We start from the raw sequence: 20,866 nt of genomic DNA, 5'->3' as shown, positions 1-20,866 counted from the left end.
CACAAGCGGTTTAATTACCCCTAACTACTAAATAATCTAAGACAAGCGCTATAGATTTAATTTAATAGCAGCAATAGGAACTAGGAAACCAACAAACTAAATAACACAAGCACAAGCGGTTGCATTTAATTTAGGAAAATATTCTACCCGAGACCAATTATCACTAAGCCGTCGATAATTAACCTCAGTTGCTACTGAATATTTGAATAATTTGTAGCACAACATTATCTAATATAGCAAATAATTATATCAAATTAATAACTAGTAGGCCTCCCTAGCAATTAAATGATACAACTATTCAAATAATTTAGAAGAATATTTAATACTCAAAATGCATAAAAACATATATATAATAAAGTTAAATAAATAACCTTACAGCGTTATGAACTCCGGGGCTTCAATTCACTAAACCAACTAGAAATTAGCCACAAATGGACATTGATAACAACTTCAACGAATACTATAGAGGAGGGAAGAATGAACATTTTACAATAACTTCTACTATTTATAGAATTCTATAAATACGCCAAATGAATTTCAACCATCCATTTTCTATTTTTGTGCCTTACGCTTTGTCTTCCGCTTCGTCGAAATTGCTTTGTAATTGACGAATTGAAGTTTTCTTTGTCTGAACGTGAGCTGCGCATGAGGCAAAAAAATGCAAAACACAATTGTTTTAATTTATTTGTTTTATCATAGTTTGGGCCATGATGTTACGGCTTAAGATTAAAATAAATTAAGAATTTGGGTTAACAACTTGTTAAGGCTCAAAACACATAATTAACTAGATAAAATATTTATTTTGCTCATTAATTATTAAACTCCAAAAGGAAATAATTATTAAATAATACTAAATAATTAATGCAAAATTATTATAAAGATGCACCTAAAATATTAGTATAAAATACGCCTATCAATACAGCCTAAACTCTACTTCCCAAGATAACGAGACAACCACAAGGTATCCACGGGGTCATACAAATCTCATCCTAGGTTAACGGGATACTAACTTAACCCACATGCAATAAACACGACTCATAACTCCTAAAACGGTACCCAAAATATCGAACGAGACTCACAAACATCGAACGGAGCACGGGGAAAAACATGGCAACATGCCGCCTCGTTCCAGCGGGTGTACGGCGGGTGGTCCACCACCCGCCGGGGGCAGCTTATGTACCAGCAAGTACACGACGGGTGGTAAGCAACCCGGCGGCTGCCCGCTGGTACATATACATGTACTGGCGGGAGGTCAGGTGGGGGCTCGTCCCCCCATCGACCCCCCGCTGGTACGATGGTAATTCGGCCTTTTCCCCTTTCAGGAATTCATTCGTTAAACCCAAAATCGAGTCCAAACACATCCCAATACACAACAATAACGACATGGACTTGAACCACAAGAATTAAACCAAGAAATCAGCAAAAACAAATCCTAAATACATGCTCCTAACATATCAAGATTTAAGAATCAATTCCCACTAATGCAAGAACGACAAAATCACAAGAACACCAAGATTCCATCAAATAAACCCTAATGAAAAGCTCTAGACATGCCCAAACGCAAGATCACACATATAATCAATCACAACATCAAGATCATCAAGATTATCAAATAAACACAACACAAACCCTAGGCAAGGCCCTATCAAGACTCAATCACAGAATCATACATACAATTATCAAAGGAGCCAATAATCACGATATAGCAAGGAAAATAGGTTTTGTAAGACATGGGTTACCTCTTAGCCTTAATTAATCCCCCCTTGGCTATTAAGGTTCTTTTCTAAGACTTCCCTCCGATTGATCTCCCTAGGCTTGGTGGTGGGGAAACCCTTTGGCTAGGTTTCCTGGGCGATTCGTGTATTCGGTGTTATGAAAGCTGAGAGGGTTCTAATTGTTCTCTAATCCCCTATTTATAAGGTCATGAATCCTAATCAGAGTCTGGGTAGCAGAAGGTCTATTTTCCTTATTCCTATCGGGCCTATAGTCTTTAATATGGACAGGGGTCCACGGTCCATCGTGGACCACATTAATTAATTAGGGGGGTCCTAACCAATTTAAGTCCCTTTTAATTATTTATCCACAGGATTAATTCCATAATTAATCCGGGTTTGAAGGCCGTAACACCGGGTGTTACAATGTTTGCCTTTTCCGCACTTTTTCTTGTCTGGTGATATATCTGATTAACTATCTGTTCGATTATCTGTGTTATAGTTGTGCACCATCTGTTTGACAAGAAAAATATGGGTAAATCGTTAGTCACAAAATCACAAAGAATTATACAACAAAATTTCTTGCCCTACATTGAATTCTCTCCAAAAATTATTTTTGTCATGCCAAGCTTTAGTCAATGTTCTCCATTGTCTCTCTTCTTTTGCATGAAGTAAATGAGCATAAGGAAGCATAAGAAAAGTATCATTGTCACTCAAAAAATTATATTTGAACTGCAATAGATGTTGTTTAAGTTCAAGTTGAGTTAGTGTTTCATTAAAAGGTGATGAAAAAGGGTTGCTTCCATCTAAATCTTCATACTTCCTACTAAGTTGTGTATGAAAACGACCTTGACCCTCTAATCTCATCATAGACTCAACAAATTTTGGTCCTTTCTTTTCTATTTTCGTACTAAATGCATGACATGCTTCCAACGGATTACTAGATGAATGCTTAACAAATCTTTCTTTTGAAGGTTTCTCAATAACATCAACAAAAAGATAAGATTCATCAAAAGTTGGTAATTTTACAACTGTAGAGATAGAAAATTCTTCTTTTTTTGTTCATACTCTAAAAATCAATTTCCCTAAAGGCATATCAATTAATACTCTTCCTGTTAACAAAAATGGTCTACCAAGTATAAGAGATGTATCTGTATCACTATCCATATCAAGAATCAGAAAATCAGCAGCCAAATAAAATTTACCAACTTTTACCAAGATATCCTCCACTACTCCAAGCGGGTACTTGACTGATCTATCAGCAAGTTGAAGAGAGATTGTTGTTGGCTTCATTTCAGCTATTTCCAACTTCTTGAAAAGAGTTAAAGGCATAAGGTTAATACTGGCACCTAGATCACTTAAGCATTTATCAACAACAGTATTACCAATAGTGAAAAGAATAGAAAAAACTTCCTAGATCCATTAGTTTAGGAGGTAATTTGCTTTGTAGAATAGCACTACACTCCTCATTTAGATGCACGGTAGCAAACTCTTCCAATTTCTTTTTAGTAGACACGATTTCCTTAATGTACTTGGCATAAGATGGCATATTGGCAAGTGCTTCTGGAAAAGGAATGTTAATATGCAATTTTTTAAAAACCTCTAAAAATCTTTTGAAGTTATTGTCCTGGTTCTCCTCTTGTGTAGCCTTTGTGGATATGGAATGGGGGGGGGGGGGGGGGTACATAAGGTTTTACTGTAGAGGAAGTGAGGTTTTGATCACTAGAACTCTCTTTAGGCCCTTTCTCTTCTTCTTTATCAATCTCTTTTTCAACCCTCATGGGTTCCTTTTCTTTCAAAACTTCATTCAACTTCTTACCACTTCTTAAAGTGACAGCCATAGCTCCTTCCCTAGGGTTTGTTTCAGTGTTACTAGGAAACTTACCTCAATCTTTTTCTACAACTAATTTAGCCAATTGACCTACTTGCACCTCTAAATTATGAATGGATGCTTGGCTGGACTGAGCAACCTTATCAATTTTTGCATCTAGCTTCTTCATCATAGTGTCCTGGCTAGACATGTATTGCATGAACATCTCTTCCAGTTGAGGCTTCTTTTCCTGAGCAGGAAGTTGAGGTTGTTGTGGTGCAGGTGGCTACTTGAAGGGTCTGTATTGCTGATGCTGAAATCCTGATGGTCTTTGTTGTTGGAATCCGGGTGGTCCCATTGGTCTTTCATTACCTTGATCTCTCCATGAGGAGTTAGGGTGATTTCGCCAACCTGGATTATATGTGTGGAAAAATGGATCATTTCTCGGTGGTTGCCTACCCATGTTGGATCCCATGTAATTGGCATCTTCATACGATGGTTGTGATGACTCTGCATTCATACAAACAGAAGAATTATGACCATATGTATTGCAATAAGCACAAAATTCTCTATTTGAACTATCACGAGTCATCAACAAGTTAATCTGTTTAGTTAATTCAGCCACTTGTGTTGTCAACTCAGATTGTGTGTTAATTTCATGCACAGCAGCTCTTCGACCTCTCATTGCCTTTTGTCGAGAATTACTAGCTAAGCTCTCATAGATAGCTTCTAATTCATCACTATTTTTATCACATGTGTATCCACCTACAGCAGTATCTACAAGAGACTGACAATTAGGAGTTAAACCATCATAAAAGAATTGTGTCAACAATAACAATAGGAATTGATGGTGTGGACATTGGGTCAAAAGCAATTTGAAACAATCCCATGCTTCATGAAATAACTCCCCCTCTCTTTGAGTAAAAGTGCATATCCTACTCCTATAGTCCATTGTCTTTTGATATGAATAATATTTAAACATGAAAGCATTGTAAACATCATCCCAAGTCCTTAAAGAACCCTCTGTTAATTTAACAACCATTGCCTAGCATCACCCCTCATGCAATATGGAAAACATTTCATTCTAAGTTCTTCCTCAGATAAATTATTCAAAGGTAAAGTTTGTACCGTACTATAGAGTTCTCGCATAAAACCCAAAGCATCTTCACTTCCCAAACTGTTAAAGGTAGGGAGCATATTCAGATGGAAAGTCTTGAGTTCATAATTCCTAGCTGCATCAGATAATTGAATGCAAGAGGGATTAACAGCTATTACCAGTCTTTGGATGTCTCGAAGACGTGGTTGAGCTGCTGGATTGTGAGGATGTGGAACTATTGGTGGTACGGGGTCATCCTGTTGACCCACTCTATTGTTTTCAGTCATTTCAAGCCGCCTTCGTACCCTATTTTTCCTGCAAGTGAGTTCAATTTCAAGATCAACAGGAAATAATTCAGCGTTTTTATGCCTTAGTGAATGCCTTAATTTCATAAACAAAAAAAAAATAGCAAACAAATAAAATTCAAATGATAATGAACGTAACCCCAAAAATAAATTCAAAAAAAGAAAAACTTAAAGAAAATAGTTTAACAAAGTGTTCCCCGGCAATGGCGCCAAAAACTTGATTGCTATAATCTGCAAGCTCACAGAGTGAATCACCCATTCCAGCGGGTGGTGCGGCGGGTGGTCGTCCACCCGCTGGTAACATACCGCCCGTCCAGCGGGAACCCCCACCTGACCACCCGCTGGAACAACCTCCACTGGGAGTTTTCCCACTTCGGGGATTAACCAATTTTGCCCAATTTCAATTACAACTCTAAACACAAGCTCTAAACATTCATAAACACAAGACTATGCCCACAATCACTCAAGATTATCAAGAGCATCAAAAATATCAAGAGATCACAATATAAACCCTAAATACAAGCTCTATCAAGTCATAATCACAAGATAACACATTCCATCATTCAAGGATTCCAATAAATCATAACATAGCAAGGAAAATAGGTTTTGTAAGACATAGGTTACATTTTAGCTTAATTAAACTCCTCACAACTCCTAAGATCCTTCTTCAAGGTCCTTTCCCAAACGATCTTTCCTAAGCTTGGTGATGGAGAATTCTTTGACTATATTTTAGGGAGGGATTTGAGAGAGAGAGAGAGAGAGGGGGATGGGTGAAAAGGGTTCTAATGCCTTCCAATTCCTTTTAAATAGCTATAGGATTCCTAATACGAATCTAAAAAGGCAAGAGGTTTTGGATTCCTAATACGAATCTGAAAAGGTAAGAGGTTGACAAAGGTCTATGGTCCATCATAGACCATATCAATACATTAAGGGATTTGGGTAAAATGGTTTGGGCTAAGAAATATTTATTGGGCATATAGAATATATATATATATATATATATATATATATATATATATATATATATATATATATATATATAGCAAACTATTTAATTATAAGTAAATAGTTCTATTTGGAAAATATTATATTTAATATAAATAGTTAGGAAAAATACGGGGTGTTACAATTTGGGAGTCATATTTTGCTATAATTAGAGTACTTTAGGCCTATTATGTGCTTAGAATAGCTTAGTTCGATTAAAGTGAGGCACAAGGACTAATTTTGGTTACATTTGTTGAAAACAGAAAAATATTGGCAATTCTAGGACATTTCGGCGATGTTTTGTTCATTTAAGCATATCTGGAGTTAGGAATGTCCAAATGAGGTGATTCAACTGGCATTTGTTCGGTATTTTTAAGAGCTACAATTTTCATGAAGACAACAAATACCAATTCAGACATCTAGGCAGTCAAAATCAGCGAAGAATTTGTCAGGATACCCAGTCACACTGGCGTCACGCGAGTAACAGCAGAGTAAATGGGGTAACCCATTTACGCCCGCGTCACGCGCGTGACGCGCGTGTAAATCGGAAATAACAGGCTGGTTGGCGAGATAAAGGGGAGAAAAATTCAGATTTGATCCATCTGTCAAAATTATTCATCTTTTAACTTTCTCTCACTAGGTTTTAGGTTAGATTATGTTAGAATTCTCTCTACCTTCTCTTTAGAAATTAGCTCTCAAATACTCTTCATTTACTAAGAAGAAGAGGGGGATTTCCAAGAATATCTTGGTGGATCTTCATCTTCACTTGAATGTTTTGTAATTTTGACATTACAAAGTGGGTAATCTCTTTAGATCTAATCTTTTGTTGCTTAAATTGTTGATGATGCCTATTTTGTGTATGTTGAAATTATTGAGCATGAATATGAGTAGCTAGATTTCTTGTAGTGGATTGGATTTTATTTCTTTGTGTAGAATATGTATTGATATAGTCAGGGACGGAGCCAAAGGGGGGGCGGGGGGCACCTGCCCCCCCCCTCACGCCACCCCCACCCCCACCCCCACCCCATATATAATTTTTTATGTATATATGTATATATAGTATATGTTTTAGTATTAGTATAAAAAAACTAGTAAATATTAACAAGTAAGGAGTTAGATTAGTTGATAAGGCATGTGGTTGGTAATGGGAAAGGTTTTGGGTTCAAATTCTTGCGTTAACATAGTTTTATATATTTTTGAGTTCTTCCCCCCTATGGCTTCAACACAGTCACTTTTTTAATATGTGTAATTTATAATGTGTTTTCTATTCAAATTAATTATTTTTCATATTTTGTTATGAACATCTTTATAAAGTTTCGATGTGTTTTATTTTTCGCACATATCCAATAATATTTACAACTATATTTCTTAGGTAATGGTTATAAAAATAAAAATAAAAATTCTTAGGTAATTTATTTATTTATTTTTAAATCATCTCTTTTGTATTTAAAGTTTCGCTATTACTAGAAAAAATTTCTAAATCTGTCCTACTTCTTCCCCCCCCCCCCCCCCCCCCCCCCCCCCTCAGTCGAATTTCTGGCTCCGTCCCTGGATATAGTTTATGAGGCTATGTATTGATCTCTTGTTGTAAGGAGACTTTGTATTGACTCATGTGTATGGTGTACAACATATGCTTGAGGTTTGAGTAGGATTAGGTCTACAAAAGATTGTGGCCTAATCCCAGACTTGTCTTCCTTGCATTTTCCTTCTCTAAGATCCGAGAGGACGGAGATGGGAATGAGATGTAGACAAAGTGTTTGTTGAAATGTTCATAAGGAACGTGGTCACGGAATGGTGGTTCCACATCAATGAAAGACCTAGTAAAAGAGAGGTGAACGGCATTGGAAGTCATCTCACATGACTCGTTTAGCACTAGCCGCACTCTTGGTTGATTCACTTCACACGCACAAAGGAATGGGAATTCCAATCCGCTCCATCTTTTATTTTATAGTGCAATACCCCGTTATTTTTTTATAATATTATGTTGATATTAATACCCTCCAAAATTATTTTGAATGATCCAAAATTATGTTAACCTGCTATTAAATTATTTTATTATATATTATATACCCAAAAATATTTTTGAAATTATTTAATGAATATATTTTTCTATGATATATACTTATGCTTATAAATAAATATATATTATTTATGCAAACATATAATATATATGTTAATGTGTTACGGATATACATATATATAAATATGTTAGTACACACTATTTTGCTATATATAATAAATATGTAATCTAATCCTTCTCATAATCATCCTAATCTCATTTAATATGTTTCTTTCTGTTACACAACCCTAACCCCATTTTATACCTATAATTCTAATCTTCCTATAACTCTAATCTGATTACACCTTTTTCTTATCCTAAATATTTTCCTCTATCATCTCTCGCTGATCATCTTCTCGCCAAATAGAAGAAAGAATAAAAAAAAAAAAACAAAAAAAAAAAAAACTTTGGTCTCCTCCTTCTTCATCAACAAAGTCCTCTCCTCCATCATTATCATCAATTATAGCTTGCAAACAAGGGTCGATGAGTATAGGTGTTTCGGGTGTGCTCGGAGTATTTCAACTTTTAATTAGCCCGAGTAAGATTTATGTTCACCAAAATCTCTTTTACCCCAAAAAAAATTGATATTTGTAAGTGTTTATGTAACACCCCCAATTTTTACCATATTTTTAAATCTTAAATGCACAGGAAAACATCTAATCATCAAGACATAAAGCAACGGAAGCTATATAAATAGGGACATGTTATACCACACATATCTCAGACATAGGTGCACAGGCGGGAAAATCTATCAATTCAAACAAATCATAAAGTGTCTAGGCACACAGGCCGCTACACTAGGCTCACAGGCCAACAAAACATAACGTCTACACATGACAGCTAATCTATCTAGCGATCCACATCTAGCGCTCTCAGACATCTACTCAAAACCTGTAGAACAAGGGAATAAACATGGGAATAACACCCGGTCAGCGAATATTGCTGGTAACCCATCAATACGCGTTAAATAACATATATAGATAAGTATAATCAAAACCATTTTGAAACGGAATACAGTATATATCATTTCAAAACCCAAGAGAGAAGTTAACTTCAAAGACTCATCAAACACTATCAACAAGAAAGAGGAATCACCATCCTCACAATAACAACAAGATAACAAACATGAAAGACAAACAACTCAGGATGCATTCTACTGATCACAAAGTAGAATATATCAAGACATGCTCATAAGCAAAGAGTTCACATTCACACAGTAGCAACTACATGCCACAGTGACAACTACATGTCACAAGTATCACAGTTCCAACAATATGCCTGTTCCAACCTTATGGCTACCCTCGGCCTTATTTCGGTTCCAACCATTACCTCCTAGTGTCACCTTGTACTTCTGAGTCCAACCTTTTTGCCTCCGGGGACCGTCGTCCCCCCACCTACACTCCTATTCACCGCCGAACTCTCAGTACACGAGGGTATCATTAAATATCATATCACAAAACCGCCAAACTCGTGAGCAAAGCTCAAGTAACAAACCACCAATCTCAATCATAATCACACACAAGGTCATCATCATTACCAAGAAGACTAAGACTCAACAATAGTCTTAATCAAGTATCAACAAAGGTACAACGATTTACATACGATCATATCATAGGAATCAACCAAGAGACCACAATAAAGACATGAGACCATACTCAATCTACAAAGGATTCCAATCCAACACCAAATGATTGTCAACACAAATTGGCAATCTCAATACGAAGGAACAAACCACACATACTAGCATATCAACATCAAACTAGCATGCTTATCAAATGGGTAAACCAAAATTAGTTCCAAAGAACTTTCAAGACTCACATTAGCCCAACGAATCACAAAGTTGGACCCTTAGCACGATTCAAGACACCAAACCCTACATGGATTCCTAACATACCGTTCTAGACATACGAAACATTAAGAAGACTCAAAAATAGCCTAATAAAACAACATCGGGAGGTTAAAACATCAATACCGAGGCAAAAGAATCAACGGGGAACAAATCCCCGCTAACAACCAACCATGTTCCCCGCGGGTGGGGCGGCGGGTAGGCCTCTGCCCGCCGTTCCGCCCGCGGGTACACCCCTGTACACCAAAATTTCCCTTCGGGGATTTTCAACAATAAGGCCAAGTTCAAGTCCAAAACACCCAAAATCTCACACACAACAACAATATGACTTGAACCCAAGAAATAGCCAAGCAATGGCATTCAAGAACCCTAAGAACAAGCTCTAAACATGCAACACCACAAGACAATGCATCAAATCTCACAAATCAACACAAGAATCACAAGTAGAAGCCAAGAATCATCATATAAATAAGAAAATAGGTTTTGTAAATCATGGGTTACCTTTGTAGCCTAATAACTTCCTCTTTTCACCATTAAAAAACCTTTCCTAGAGCTCCTCTTCCACACCAACTTCATACACAAACCAAAACACAACAAAGATCTTATCTTTAGAAAAAGACACCTAAAAGAAGGTTAAAAACATCAAAGGACCAAGGATCTTACCCTCCCCTATGCTCAAAATGAAGAAACTAGGAATCTTGGGAGACAAACTTGCAAGACTTGGATGCTCAAATTCTAGCTTGGAGAAGAAGCTAAACCATTTTAGAGAGAGGCTAGAGGTTTTGAATTTTAGGTTGAAGGGTGAATGAAATGAAAGAGTATTGCTAGGTTAGCTTGAATCACAAACCTTAGGTAGAAAGAATGTCTTACCCTTACTAATGTTGGAAAGACAAGGGAACAAGGGTACAACTCAAGAAGCACAAGGTACAACCCTTTGACTTAAGTGACTAGTCAAAATATAGTCCCTCGACTATTAAATTTCAGGATTTTTAGGAATATATTAGCAAAGAGACTTGGATTAATTCCTTAATTAATCCCTGATTAGTGTTTGGATTTACGGGGTGTCACAGTTTATGTCTATCAAAATTTAATTTTACTCCGTAAAAATGTATATATTTCCTTGATTTTGTGGACATATGTGATATGGTGATTTTATGGTGATTAAAACGGAAAAAAAAATCATACTCAACTTGATTATTGCCTGAGAAAATTCTGACTAGCACAGCTGGAAAGAAAAATTCGTGAAAAATGCTTCTTAAATTTAGTTTTGCTTGAATTTTTTTTTTTTGGAGAACCTAGACTTGTTATATTTGATGTTTGTAAAAAATTTTGGTTAAAAATATTTCTCGGTATTTCCAGAATATTTCGTAAACTTGAGGCAGTGTACTGCTAGTTTAATATTTCTGTCTGGCCCAGTGTTGGGGAAAATTTCGGGAAAAATACTTTATGACCTTGGATTGGTTTGAAACTTTTTGTCTATAATATAGACTCACTTTACCTCTTATCTGGAAAATTTCATATGAAAATGTGTTACCGATTTTTCTCAGTAAATTCTGCAATTCAGGTCATACATTCTAAAAATTTATCTCAGTTTCTTATTTGAGGTGTTGAGAATTTGCTTGCTTGAGAAATATTGTTAAACAATGAACTCAACTTCTATATTTCTATATGTTCTGTGTAGATGTACAAGGAAGTGTATGGCTATTTATACCAGACAAGAACTAATCCTAACCATAGATTTCAAACACCTAAACGTAAGGCTAAGAGAGATCCTCTCAACTAACACCCTATTCCTCTAACACTCCCCCTCAAGTTGGAGCATCCAGCTTGTTACATATATATCACATGAACCTTAGGACTCCACACCTAGACTCATAACTTCCAAGGCTAACGCCCAAGTCTTGAACCACTCGAACAACCTTCGAACCACGCTGTGCCAAACTAGTCCACAACGCACCTTGTCGCACCAACAACGCTTCTACGAAGACAATAAAACCTAGGCCAATCACCACAGCGCCGCACCTGCCTCTCACACCCCACACCCTTATCACCGCTGCCTAACACCACAGCATACCTGGCACTCACTCCACAAACCATTAGCGCTGCTAGACCACAGTGCACCTGTCCCTCTCACCGCACACCCTTATCAATGTTGCCTAAGACCACAGCGTTTCCCTGGTTCATGCAAGTAAAATGATTCACTCTGAATCGTTCTTCAGCCGTCAGCCTCCCCCCGCTGCATATGCCAGGTCTGCCCCACTCCTAACACCTGTGCAGCCCACTCCTGCAGCACCCCTATTTACGCACACTGAACAAGCTGCACTTGACTCAACTCAGACCCTAGAATCGCTCCCATACCAAATTAACTTAAAACGAGCGACAAACTATGACAAACCAAACACAAAGCTCAAGACTTATTAATACGATAAGCAAAAGAACCTACTGCCTAATTATTCCTCGTCAACAGCACAAACCTAACCACACATTATGCTTCCAATTAATTTCCAGAAGCATTCATCAACTAGACCTCCACGCCATTTTATTTTGTAGCCATGATAACACCCAGCTTCATGGACCTCCCCTACCATCTCTCTCGGCTGTCTCTCTCTCTCGGCTATCTCTCTCTCGATAAGCAACAATCTATAATATTCGCAGCTGGAATTTTTGCACCACTTACGCAGCAGGAGATGAAGACATCGCAGCCACAAAAAATCTCCTCAACACCGGGCTACACCACCACTGCAGATGTGTCGGGCGTACCAAGACGACCCCAATAGTGCAAGCCGCGACCAGAGAAGACGTCGGACCAGTGCGGACGCGCCGGCGCGTGGCGTCGGAACCCTAGGACTGCGCCGGATTTAACAATGAACTCAACTTGTATATTTCTATATGTTCTGTGTAGATGTATAAGGAAGTGTAAGGGCTATTTATATAAGACAAGAACTAATCCTAACCATAGATTTCAAACACCTAAACCTAAGGCTAAGAGAGATCCTCTCAACTAACACTCTAATCCTCTAACAAATATCAATGGTGGAGGATAAAGGAAATTGATTCTTAAGACTTGTGTAGTATCCTGTTGTGAAATTCTGGATATTTGGGCTGTGACCCAGTTTGTTGAGGAGTGAACAATTGAAATATACTGATTCACTTGGGAACCTAAAAACTCCCTGTTATTTTGAGGAGTGGGCAGTAGAAACTGATAAACATTATTTTTATTGTTTTTTTTAAATCTTTTTATAGTTAATTTGTAATAGTTAGTTAATTTTTATATCTAATTTTATTTACTATTGCTATAAGTAGTTTTTATTAATATTATTAATTTGTGGGGTTGTTTTTATTATTAAATTAGTTTTTTTATTTTGTTATAAGATTTGTCAATCCAATAATCTCTTAATCAATGTTATTATTATTATTATTAATAGGATAGTTTAGTAGTGACTAAATAGCTGGCAACAATAGTATGTGGCGACAAATAAGGGGAGAATAACGACTGAAGAGGGAGACCGCTTCCGACGATGCGATGCGAATTTTCGATTGATCAGCGATAGCTCAGAGACGCAGTTGGGAGCCCGAACACTATAAAAAAATAAAAAATAAATAAAAAAAAAGCCATTCCAAAGAAGAAATCATCAGTTTTCACCCCGGAGCAATTCCGAAGGCGATAAACGAAGGAGCGTGTAACAACCCTGGAGGGTAGAAAGGAAAAAGAAGCTCAGAAAGGTGAAATTGGACACAGGGAGATTAGCCACAGAGAACTGATTATTTTGCAAAGTTGAAAGACTGAGGCGGTGTCGTTTGAAGGAGGGCGGTTGATAGCCGTTACAACTTATTTACGTGACGTCGTTTGAAGGGAAGGTTAAAGAGTCATTATAATTAGAAGGAGACGGTGCCGTTTGTGTGAAGGATTAAAGAATTGCTCAGTTTTGTCTTTTCTCAGCTGGACAAGGAAGGTGGAGCTGGGAATCCGGAGGAGGTTATGAAGATTTTTTTATCCATTAGCTAGATTTGCTTTATGTTTTTGTTTTTGGAAAAAGTAAAGATTCATGTGTAATTTTGCAGACAATCAACCCTATTTTCTTCCCTAAAATCCTATCAACTCTTCTTCAATTTTTCTTCTGTTCTTTGCCCCTATTTCTGCCTTTTTTTTTCTGCTTGAGTTCCAGGTTTGTGACATTTGGTATCAAAGCCCACCATGGGTACCCAGTCCATAGCTTCAGTAGAAGATAGGCTAAGCCGACTTGAAGCCTTCGCTATGGAACATAGCAGTGGGTTGACAGCCATTCAGCAGTCTGTTGATGATACTGTCCAGGGTCTGAAGTCTCATATGGAAGCATGGAAGGACGAGATCCTAGAGCTTTTGAGGTTAAACAGGCCACCACCTCCACCAGTCATGGACCCCCCTCGGTTCATGGTCAAGCTCAGACTCCACACCAAGCCCAGGAGAAGGAGCCTCAGGTCTAGGGAGAAGGCCAGGAAAAGAACCTGTGGTAGATGACAACATAGAGATTTCTGAGGAAGAAGAAGAACAAGCTGACCATGTGCCTGCCTTTCCAGGGGATCCTAGAGATGGTGAGAGGCCATGGGCTCCAGGGAGAGCCAATCCAGTGGGCAGGAACTTGCATCACAACCAAGGAGGTGACCCCCTACTAAGGTATAAGCAAGAATTCCCTACTTTTGATTATGAACACCCTAGGCTGTAGATAATAAGGTGTGAGAGATTCCTTATAATGGCTAGAATACCTAGGGATGAGGTGATCAATGTGTTGTGCATTAATTTAACTGGAAGGGTTGGGATCTAGTTTGAGAGTTATCTGAATGGCTTAAGAAGGGGATTTCAGTGGGCTGACTTTGCAAAATCAGTGTGTAAGAGATTCTGTGAGCACAATACTGATGTAATGGAGGAATTTGCAAGCTTCAAACAAGTAAGAAATGTCACTGACTTTGCTGATAAATATGAAGAGTATAAAGGCCTGTTGCTGCAAAATTTTCGCTACCTTACTGATCAATACTTCCTAGACAATTTCATAATTAGACTCAAACAACAGTTGAGATGCTTTGTGAGAGCATCAAGGCCTGTTAGTCTTGAGGATGCTATGTGGCTAGCAAAGCAGTTTGAGAGAGGGTTGAAGGTGCAAGAACCTCAGAAGATCACTCACTACTCCCAGAAACCAGCCTACACTACCCAAAAAAACCAAACCTTCACAAAACCTATTAATCCCAGAAACCCTGACCCCCACAGAACCCAAAGTAACCCAAACATTCCCAAAACCTCAGCCTCAAACACCTTCCAGTCCAATGCCAGATCACCAGAAATTAACAGATTCAGGGATCAATTGAGAGAGCAGAATAGGTAGGGTTGTCAATTTAGCCCGAACCCGATGGGCCAACCCGATAAAAACCGAAACCGACAGGGCTATGGCCCGAACGGGCTAGCCCGATAAAACACATTAGCCCGACGAGCCCGATACCCGATAGGGCTAGCCCGAAATTAAAAGGGCTAGCCCGACAACCCGAACTATTGAAAATTATTTTTTATTATAAAAGTGATGTGAAACCTAACATACATAAAATAATTATTATAATTAAAAAGAAATAAATAAATAAATAAATATATATATATATATATATATATATATATATATATATATATATATATATATATATATATATATATATATATATATATATATATATATATATATATATATATATATATATATACACAACAAGCATTACTAATATATATTTCTACTCTAAATATGAGTACTCACTTTCAGTTTCTAATTTTAGTTCAGATTGTTCAACCCACCCGATTAGCCCGACAACCCGAAGTTTAGGGTTAGGGCCAAACCGAACCCAAGAATAAAATATTAATTAACCGATTAGCCCGACAACCCGACAGGGTTAGCCCGAAACCGAGTGGGTTGGCCCGATTGACATCCCTAAGAATAGGTGTTTCAGGTGTTTTGAACCTTGGAACCCTGGACACAAGTGCAAGGGTCCCACCTTTAACATAATTGAAGAAGCTGATCTCCAAGAAAATGAAGAGGAAATCAGTGGGGACCAACATGAGGGGGAGGAAACACAAGATAGGCCTGAAACAGAAGAGATAGAGGTGACCTTAAGTGCTGTGATTGGTGGTGAGGGGATGAATACCATCAAGCTGAGGGGAACCATTAACAGGCAGCCAATCACCATACTGGTAAACAGTGGGAGTACACATAGCTTCATAGATCCCAAAGTATTAGCTCGATTAAGGATTGTTCCAAAGGAGGCAAGACCCCTTAAAGTTACAGTGGCCAATGGTGTAACACCCCTGATTTTCAAGACATTTAAAACTTAATAATAAAGGTAATATCTCATTAAATCCCAGAGTGTAACATAAGTGTGCGGGGTGCTATGCCACACCTGGGCTAGAGAACCCAGGTGCACAGGCTATCTAACTACTATCCTCTGAAATATAAATGCATAACATGGCACGCAGGCCGAAAGGGAAACTATACTACTTCTACGCTCCAGTTCTAGCGCGCTCCAGTGCTCTAATCCTCTGTGCCTGAAAGCCAAATATATCTGTTCAGCGAGAGATGCTGGTAACCCACTCCAACGCGTTGAAATACAATACATATAGAGATATATATAGATATACGAAAACCATTTTGAGCATGAAGATATACCCTACGAACTCTAGCTTTAAAACCGGGAATGACTCGACAGATAAGGCCAGACACAAGCACAGTTATAACGAGCATATGCAGTTCACAACAGATAAGGCAGATAAGGCAAAGCATAAACAATGATCATAACCCAGCATGAACAATCCCCAATATAAATCCCATAGTCACATTTCTCCAAGGCACTCATAATCACAGCTCATCCATATTACAACACATAGCACACTTTGTTGGCGCCACAGGACCAATCGCATGCCCATACATGAGGGTCAGCGCATATAGCTCTGACACGGCCCCGCAGCACCCTGCCCCGTATCGCAACACGGAGGGGTCGATCGCAACCGACCGATGAACCGCAGCTCATCATAATGTTTGATCGCAATCAAACAGTGGACCGCAGCCCAAGAGAGTGTATTGTCTGACTGTAGCCAGGAATTCCCATCTGACTACAGCCAGCCTCTGAACCGCAGCTCAGGAAAGATGTCATCTGATTGCAGCCAGGAATTCCCATCTGACTACAACCAGCTTCTGGACCGCAGCCCAGGATACCGTCATCCGACTATAGCCAGGAATTCCCATCTGACTGTAGCCGGCTTCTGAACCGCAGCTCAGGATAACCAATCCGATCGCAACCGAATTGGGGCAACACGCACACATAACACATAGCAAGCACATACAACCCACATTACATGTTGGGAAGGGGAAGAAAGCGTATAACAAAACCTATGCGTGATCCATCACATACTAAGAATAGTCCTAAGGGGTTCATACTTCTTCCACCTAGGTCAACGGGATACCAATTCAACTAGCATGCAATATAATAGACTCATAGACCTACGAACGGTACCCGAAACGTCAAACTAGACATAGGCACGACAAGCGGGGTCCGTTGGGACGCCACGGGGATCGGGGAAACATCAAACGGGGAAGCCGGGATCCCGGGTGGGGACAAATTCCAGCGGGTAGCCGGTGGGTGGTGGTCCACCCGCCGGCTGCCCGCCGGCTGCCACTGTTCCGGGCAGCGGGTGCCCGGCGGGCAGCTGCCCGCCCGCCGGCTGCCCGCTGCCGGGCTGCCCGAGAACGCCACGGGTAGGTGGCGGGTCCCCTACCCCCACCTACCCCCCACTGACTCTTTTCACCACTTTTCGTCCCGGAAACCGTTGTGGAACCCGAAACCATGCTTAGACACTTTACAACGCAATTAATGACAACACGTAGACAATTAACGGATCAAATACGAGAACCGTACGGCACATAATCTATCATGCTTTTCTAAACATAATCAACACCCAAACATGCGAATTCCCACCCGACAATCCAAGAATAAGATCATACGATACAACCTAGGGTTCTAATCACTTTTATATCAACAAGAATACGACTCATCTTCTAATTGCAAGATTCGGTAAGAATAATACATAACATCAAGGATGCCAATTAATCATCAAGAACATCATAATCATCAAGAACAACACATAATCATTAAAATCCCAATTAATCATCAAGAACATCATAATTATCAAGAAACTCCCAACATCAAGATTATCAAGATTCCCCATGGAATCATCAAATCAACATCAATAATAATCACCATAATTTCACCATTCACAATAATATGGGGGAAACCCTAAGGGGAAATCATAGCTATGAAAATAGGTTTTGTTGAGACATGGGTTACCTCTTAGCCTTAATTAATTCCTTGGCTATGAAGGATCTTTCTTTAAGCTTTCTTGCTTTCTTGATTTCTTCTAAGGGGATTCTTGGAGCTCTCCTGGGGTGATGGGCGTTTATGCGTGTGGGGGTTCTGGGTGTCTCCTAAGTTCTTTATTTATATATTTAAGACTCCTAATTAGGGCCTGAATGGTAAGGGTTTACTAATCCTATTCCTTATAGGATTCAGGAACTCGCTTTAGGGATAAGGGTCCATATTAATTAGAGCGGATCCTAATTGCAATCTGAATAGTAAAAGGTTTACTATCTTTATTCCTAATAGGCTTAAGCCTTCTAATTTAGGCAAGGGTCTACGGTTCATGGTGGACCCCATTAATTAATTAAAGGGGAACTTAACTTAATTAATCATATTTAATTATTATTAGCGGGATTAATTAAATAATTAATTCAGGATTAAAGGTCGTAACACGGGGTGTTACAAATGGTGAGAGTATGACTTGTGATTCCATTTGCTGTGGGCTGAAATGGCAGGTTCAGAATGAAGTTTTTGTAAAAGATTTGAGGGTGTTTAAGCTTGGGGGTTGTGACATGGTTCTAGGGGTGGATTGGGTTGACTCATATGCCCCAATCCAACTCTACACCAGACCTCCAGGAATTTCATTTCATAAGGATGGAAGGAAAGTTTTATTGAAAGGGATGACTAAGGGAATTGCATTACAGCAAGCTACTAAAAGGGAGGTGAGAAGGTGGAAGAAGGAGGGAGTACAAGGTTATTTGTTGCAAGGCATGGTTCACAATCCCATTAAGGACTACCCTAGGGATCAAGCAGATACAGTAAGTCCTGAACTGACTGAGATCCTAGCAGAATTTCAAGACTTATTTGAAGAGCCCAAAACACTCCCACCTAAGAGATCTCTTGATCATGAGATTCCACTAGTGCCAGGAGCTAAACCCATTAATTCCAAACCTTACAGATACTCCTTCTTACAGAAGAATACCATAGAAAGGATGGTTGAGGAAATGCTGGCAGCAGGAATCATTTCCCACAATTCTTCCCCTTTTGCATCTCCAGTCCTGTTAGTGCCTAAGAAGGATAATACATGGAGATTTTGCATAGACTATAGGGCACTGAATGGTATAACTATTAAGAATAAGTTCCCCATTCCTTTGATTGAGGATTTGTTCTCTGAATTAGCCCATGCCAAGGTCTTCACTAAGCTGGACTTGAGGGCTGGGTATCACCAGGTCAGAATGAAGGAGGATGAGGAATATAAGACAGCATTCAGAACACACCAGGGATTATATGAGTTTAAGGTCACGCCCTTTGGATTGACAAATGCCCCAGCCACCTTTCAAGCCCTTATGAACCTAGTGTTCAAGCCTTTGATCAGAAAGACAGTCCTGGTATTTTTTGATGACATATTGGTTTACAGTCCAACCTTGCAGAAGCACTGGGAGCATCTTAAGGAGATCCTAAGGATCATGAGAGACAATAAACTGTTAGCCAAGCTTAGTAAGTGCTCTTGTGCCAAAAGGGAGGTTGAATACCTAGGACATATCATCTTTGAGAAGGGTTTGCACACTGACCCTACTAAGCTGTCTGCTGTGGCATCTTGGCCTAGACCAGCTAACCTGAAGGAGTTAAGAGGATTTTTGGGTCTCACAGGCTATTATAGAAGATTTATCAGATCTTATGGCATTCTCAGCAGGCCACTCACTAACATGTTAAAGAAAGATGCATTTCAGTGGTGTGAGGAGTCTGAAACTGCCTTTGAAACTCTAAAGCAGACCTTGTGTAGTGCACCAGTTTTGACCTTGCCTGACTTTGATAAAGAATTTGTAGTTGAAGCTGATTCCTGCTATAAGGGTATGGGGGCAGTATTAATGCAGGAAGGGAAGCCAATAGCCTATTTTAGCAAGGGGTTTGGAGCCAAACACTTGGGACTGTCCATCTATGAAAAAGAGTGCCTCTCTATTATAAATGCAGTGGACAAATGGAGATCTTACCTGATTGGGAGGCCATTCATTATCAAAACAGATCACCAAAGTCTGAAGTTTCTATTAGAGCAGAAGATCACCACAGCTATGCAACAGAAAGGGCTTACTAAGTTATTGGGACTTAATTATACTATTCAGTACAAGCAAGGAGTTGGCAACTGTGTTGCTAATGCGTTGTCTAGGAAGATGGAAATTAACCAAGCTGAACACTTGGCCATTTCTACTGTGAGGCCATTATGGATAGAGGAAGTCATCAAGAGTTATGAGGAGGATGATTTAGCCTCCAAGGTTCTAACTGAGCAGCTAATCACAGCTGAAGAAGCATCTCTGTTTACTGTGGTTGATGGGCTGATCAAATACAAGGGCAGGCTGTATATTGGGCAAAAGGGGGACCTGAGGAGCAAGCTCTTACTGCAGTTGCATAACTCTCCCATAGGTGGCCACTCAGGCCAACAGGTAACCTACCATAGGCTCAAACAGCTATTCTACTAGAAGGGCATGAAGAATGAAGTGATAGCAGCCATACAGGCTTGTGATGTTTGCCAAAAATGCAAAGAAGAGAATGTAGCTTACCCTGGGTTGTTGCAACCTTTAAAAATTCCAGAGCAAGCTTGGCAGAGCATATCAATGGACTTCATTGAGGGGCTACCAGTGTCACAAGGAAAGGAGGTTATCATGGTGATTGTTGACAGGTTTACCAAGTACAGTCAC

The 20,866-nt window shown here is 39.2% G+C and overlaps 2 protein-coding genes across 2 annotated transcripts; one reads left to right on the top strand and one right to left on the bottom strand.

Annotated features, from left to right (window-relative positions):
- Positions 1 to 2,774: 2,774 nt before the first annotated feature.
- On the bottom strand, positions 2,775 to 3,553 carry LOC109179544. Its single transcript, XM_019329049.1, has 3 exons — positions 3,436 to 3,553; positions 3,174 to 3,275; positions 2,775 to 3,061 (listed from the first exon to the last, which is right to left on the bottom strand). The coding sequence occupies exons 1-3, from the start codon at positions 3,551 to 3,553 to the stop codon at positions 2,775 to 2,777; spliced, it is 507 nt and encodes a 168-aa protein (XP_019184594.1).
- Positions 3,554 to 14,007: 10,454 nt separating this feature from the next.
- Positions 14,008 to 20,647, top strand: LOC109179543. The gene is made up of 5 exons (XM_019329048.1): positions 14,008 to 14,302; positions 14,370 to 14,466; positions 14,644 to 15,165; positions 15,768 to 16,122; positions 18,689 to 20,647. Exons 1-5 carry the CDS (start codon positions 14,008 to 14,010, stop codon positions 20,645 to 20,647), a joined length of 3,228 nt encoding a protein of 1,075 aa, XP_019184593.1.
- The last annotated feature ends 219 nt before the right edge of the window (positions 20,648 to 20,866 follow it).

Source organism: Ipomoea nil, unplaced genomic scaffold (genome assembly GCF_001879475.1).
Source record: "Ipomoea nil cultivar Tokyo-kokei standard unplaced genomic scaffold, Asagao_1.1 scaffold0927, whole genome shotgun sequence".
NCBI classification, from domain to species: Eukaryota; Viridiplantae; Streptophyta; class Magnoliopsida; order Solanales; family Convolvulaceae; genus Ipomoea; species Ipomoea nil.
Note: the sequence above shows the minus strand (reverse complement) of the source record. Positions and strands in the feature narration are given on the sequence as shown.

Excerpts from the sequence above, each read along its gene's own strand:
- LOC109179543 (XM_019329048.1), top strand. The coding sequence starts at position 14,008 with ATGGGTACCCAGTCCATAGCTTCAGTAGAAGATAGGCTAAGCCGACTT. Across the intron at positions 14,467-14,643 it reads GGAGGTGACCCCCTACTAAG|GGGATTTCAGTGGGCTGACT; the intron begins GTATAAGCAAGA and ends TGGCTTAAGAAG. Across the intron at positions 16,123-18,688 it reads AAGTTACAGTGGCCAATGGT|GTTCAGAATGAAGTTTTTGT; the intron begins GTAACACCCCTG and ends CTGAAATGGCAG.
- LOC109179544 (XM_019329049.1), bottom strand. The coding sequence starts at position 3,553 with ATGGCTGTCACTTTAAGAAGTGGTAAGAAGTTGAATGAAGTTTTGAAA. Across the intron at positions 3,276-3,435 it reads AGGGCCTAAAGAGAGTTCTA|AAGCACTTGCCAATATGCCA; the intron begins GTGATCAAAACC and ends TTCCTTTTCCAG. Across the intron at positions 3,062-3,173 it reads CGTGCATCTAAATGAGGAGT|GTGCCAGTATTAACCTTATG; the intron begins GTAGTGCTATTC and ends TAAGTGATCTAG.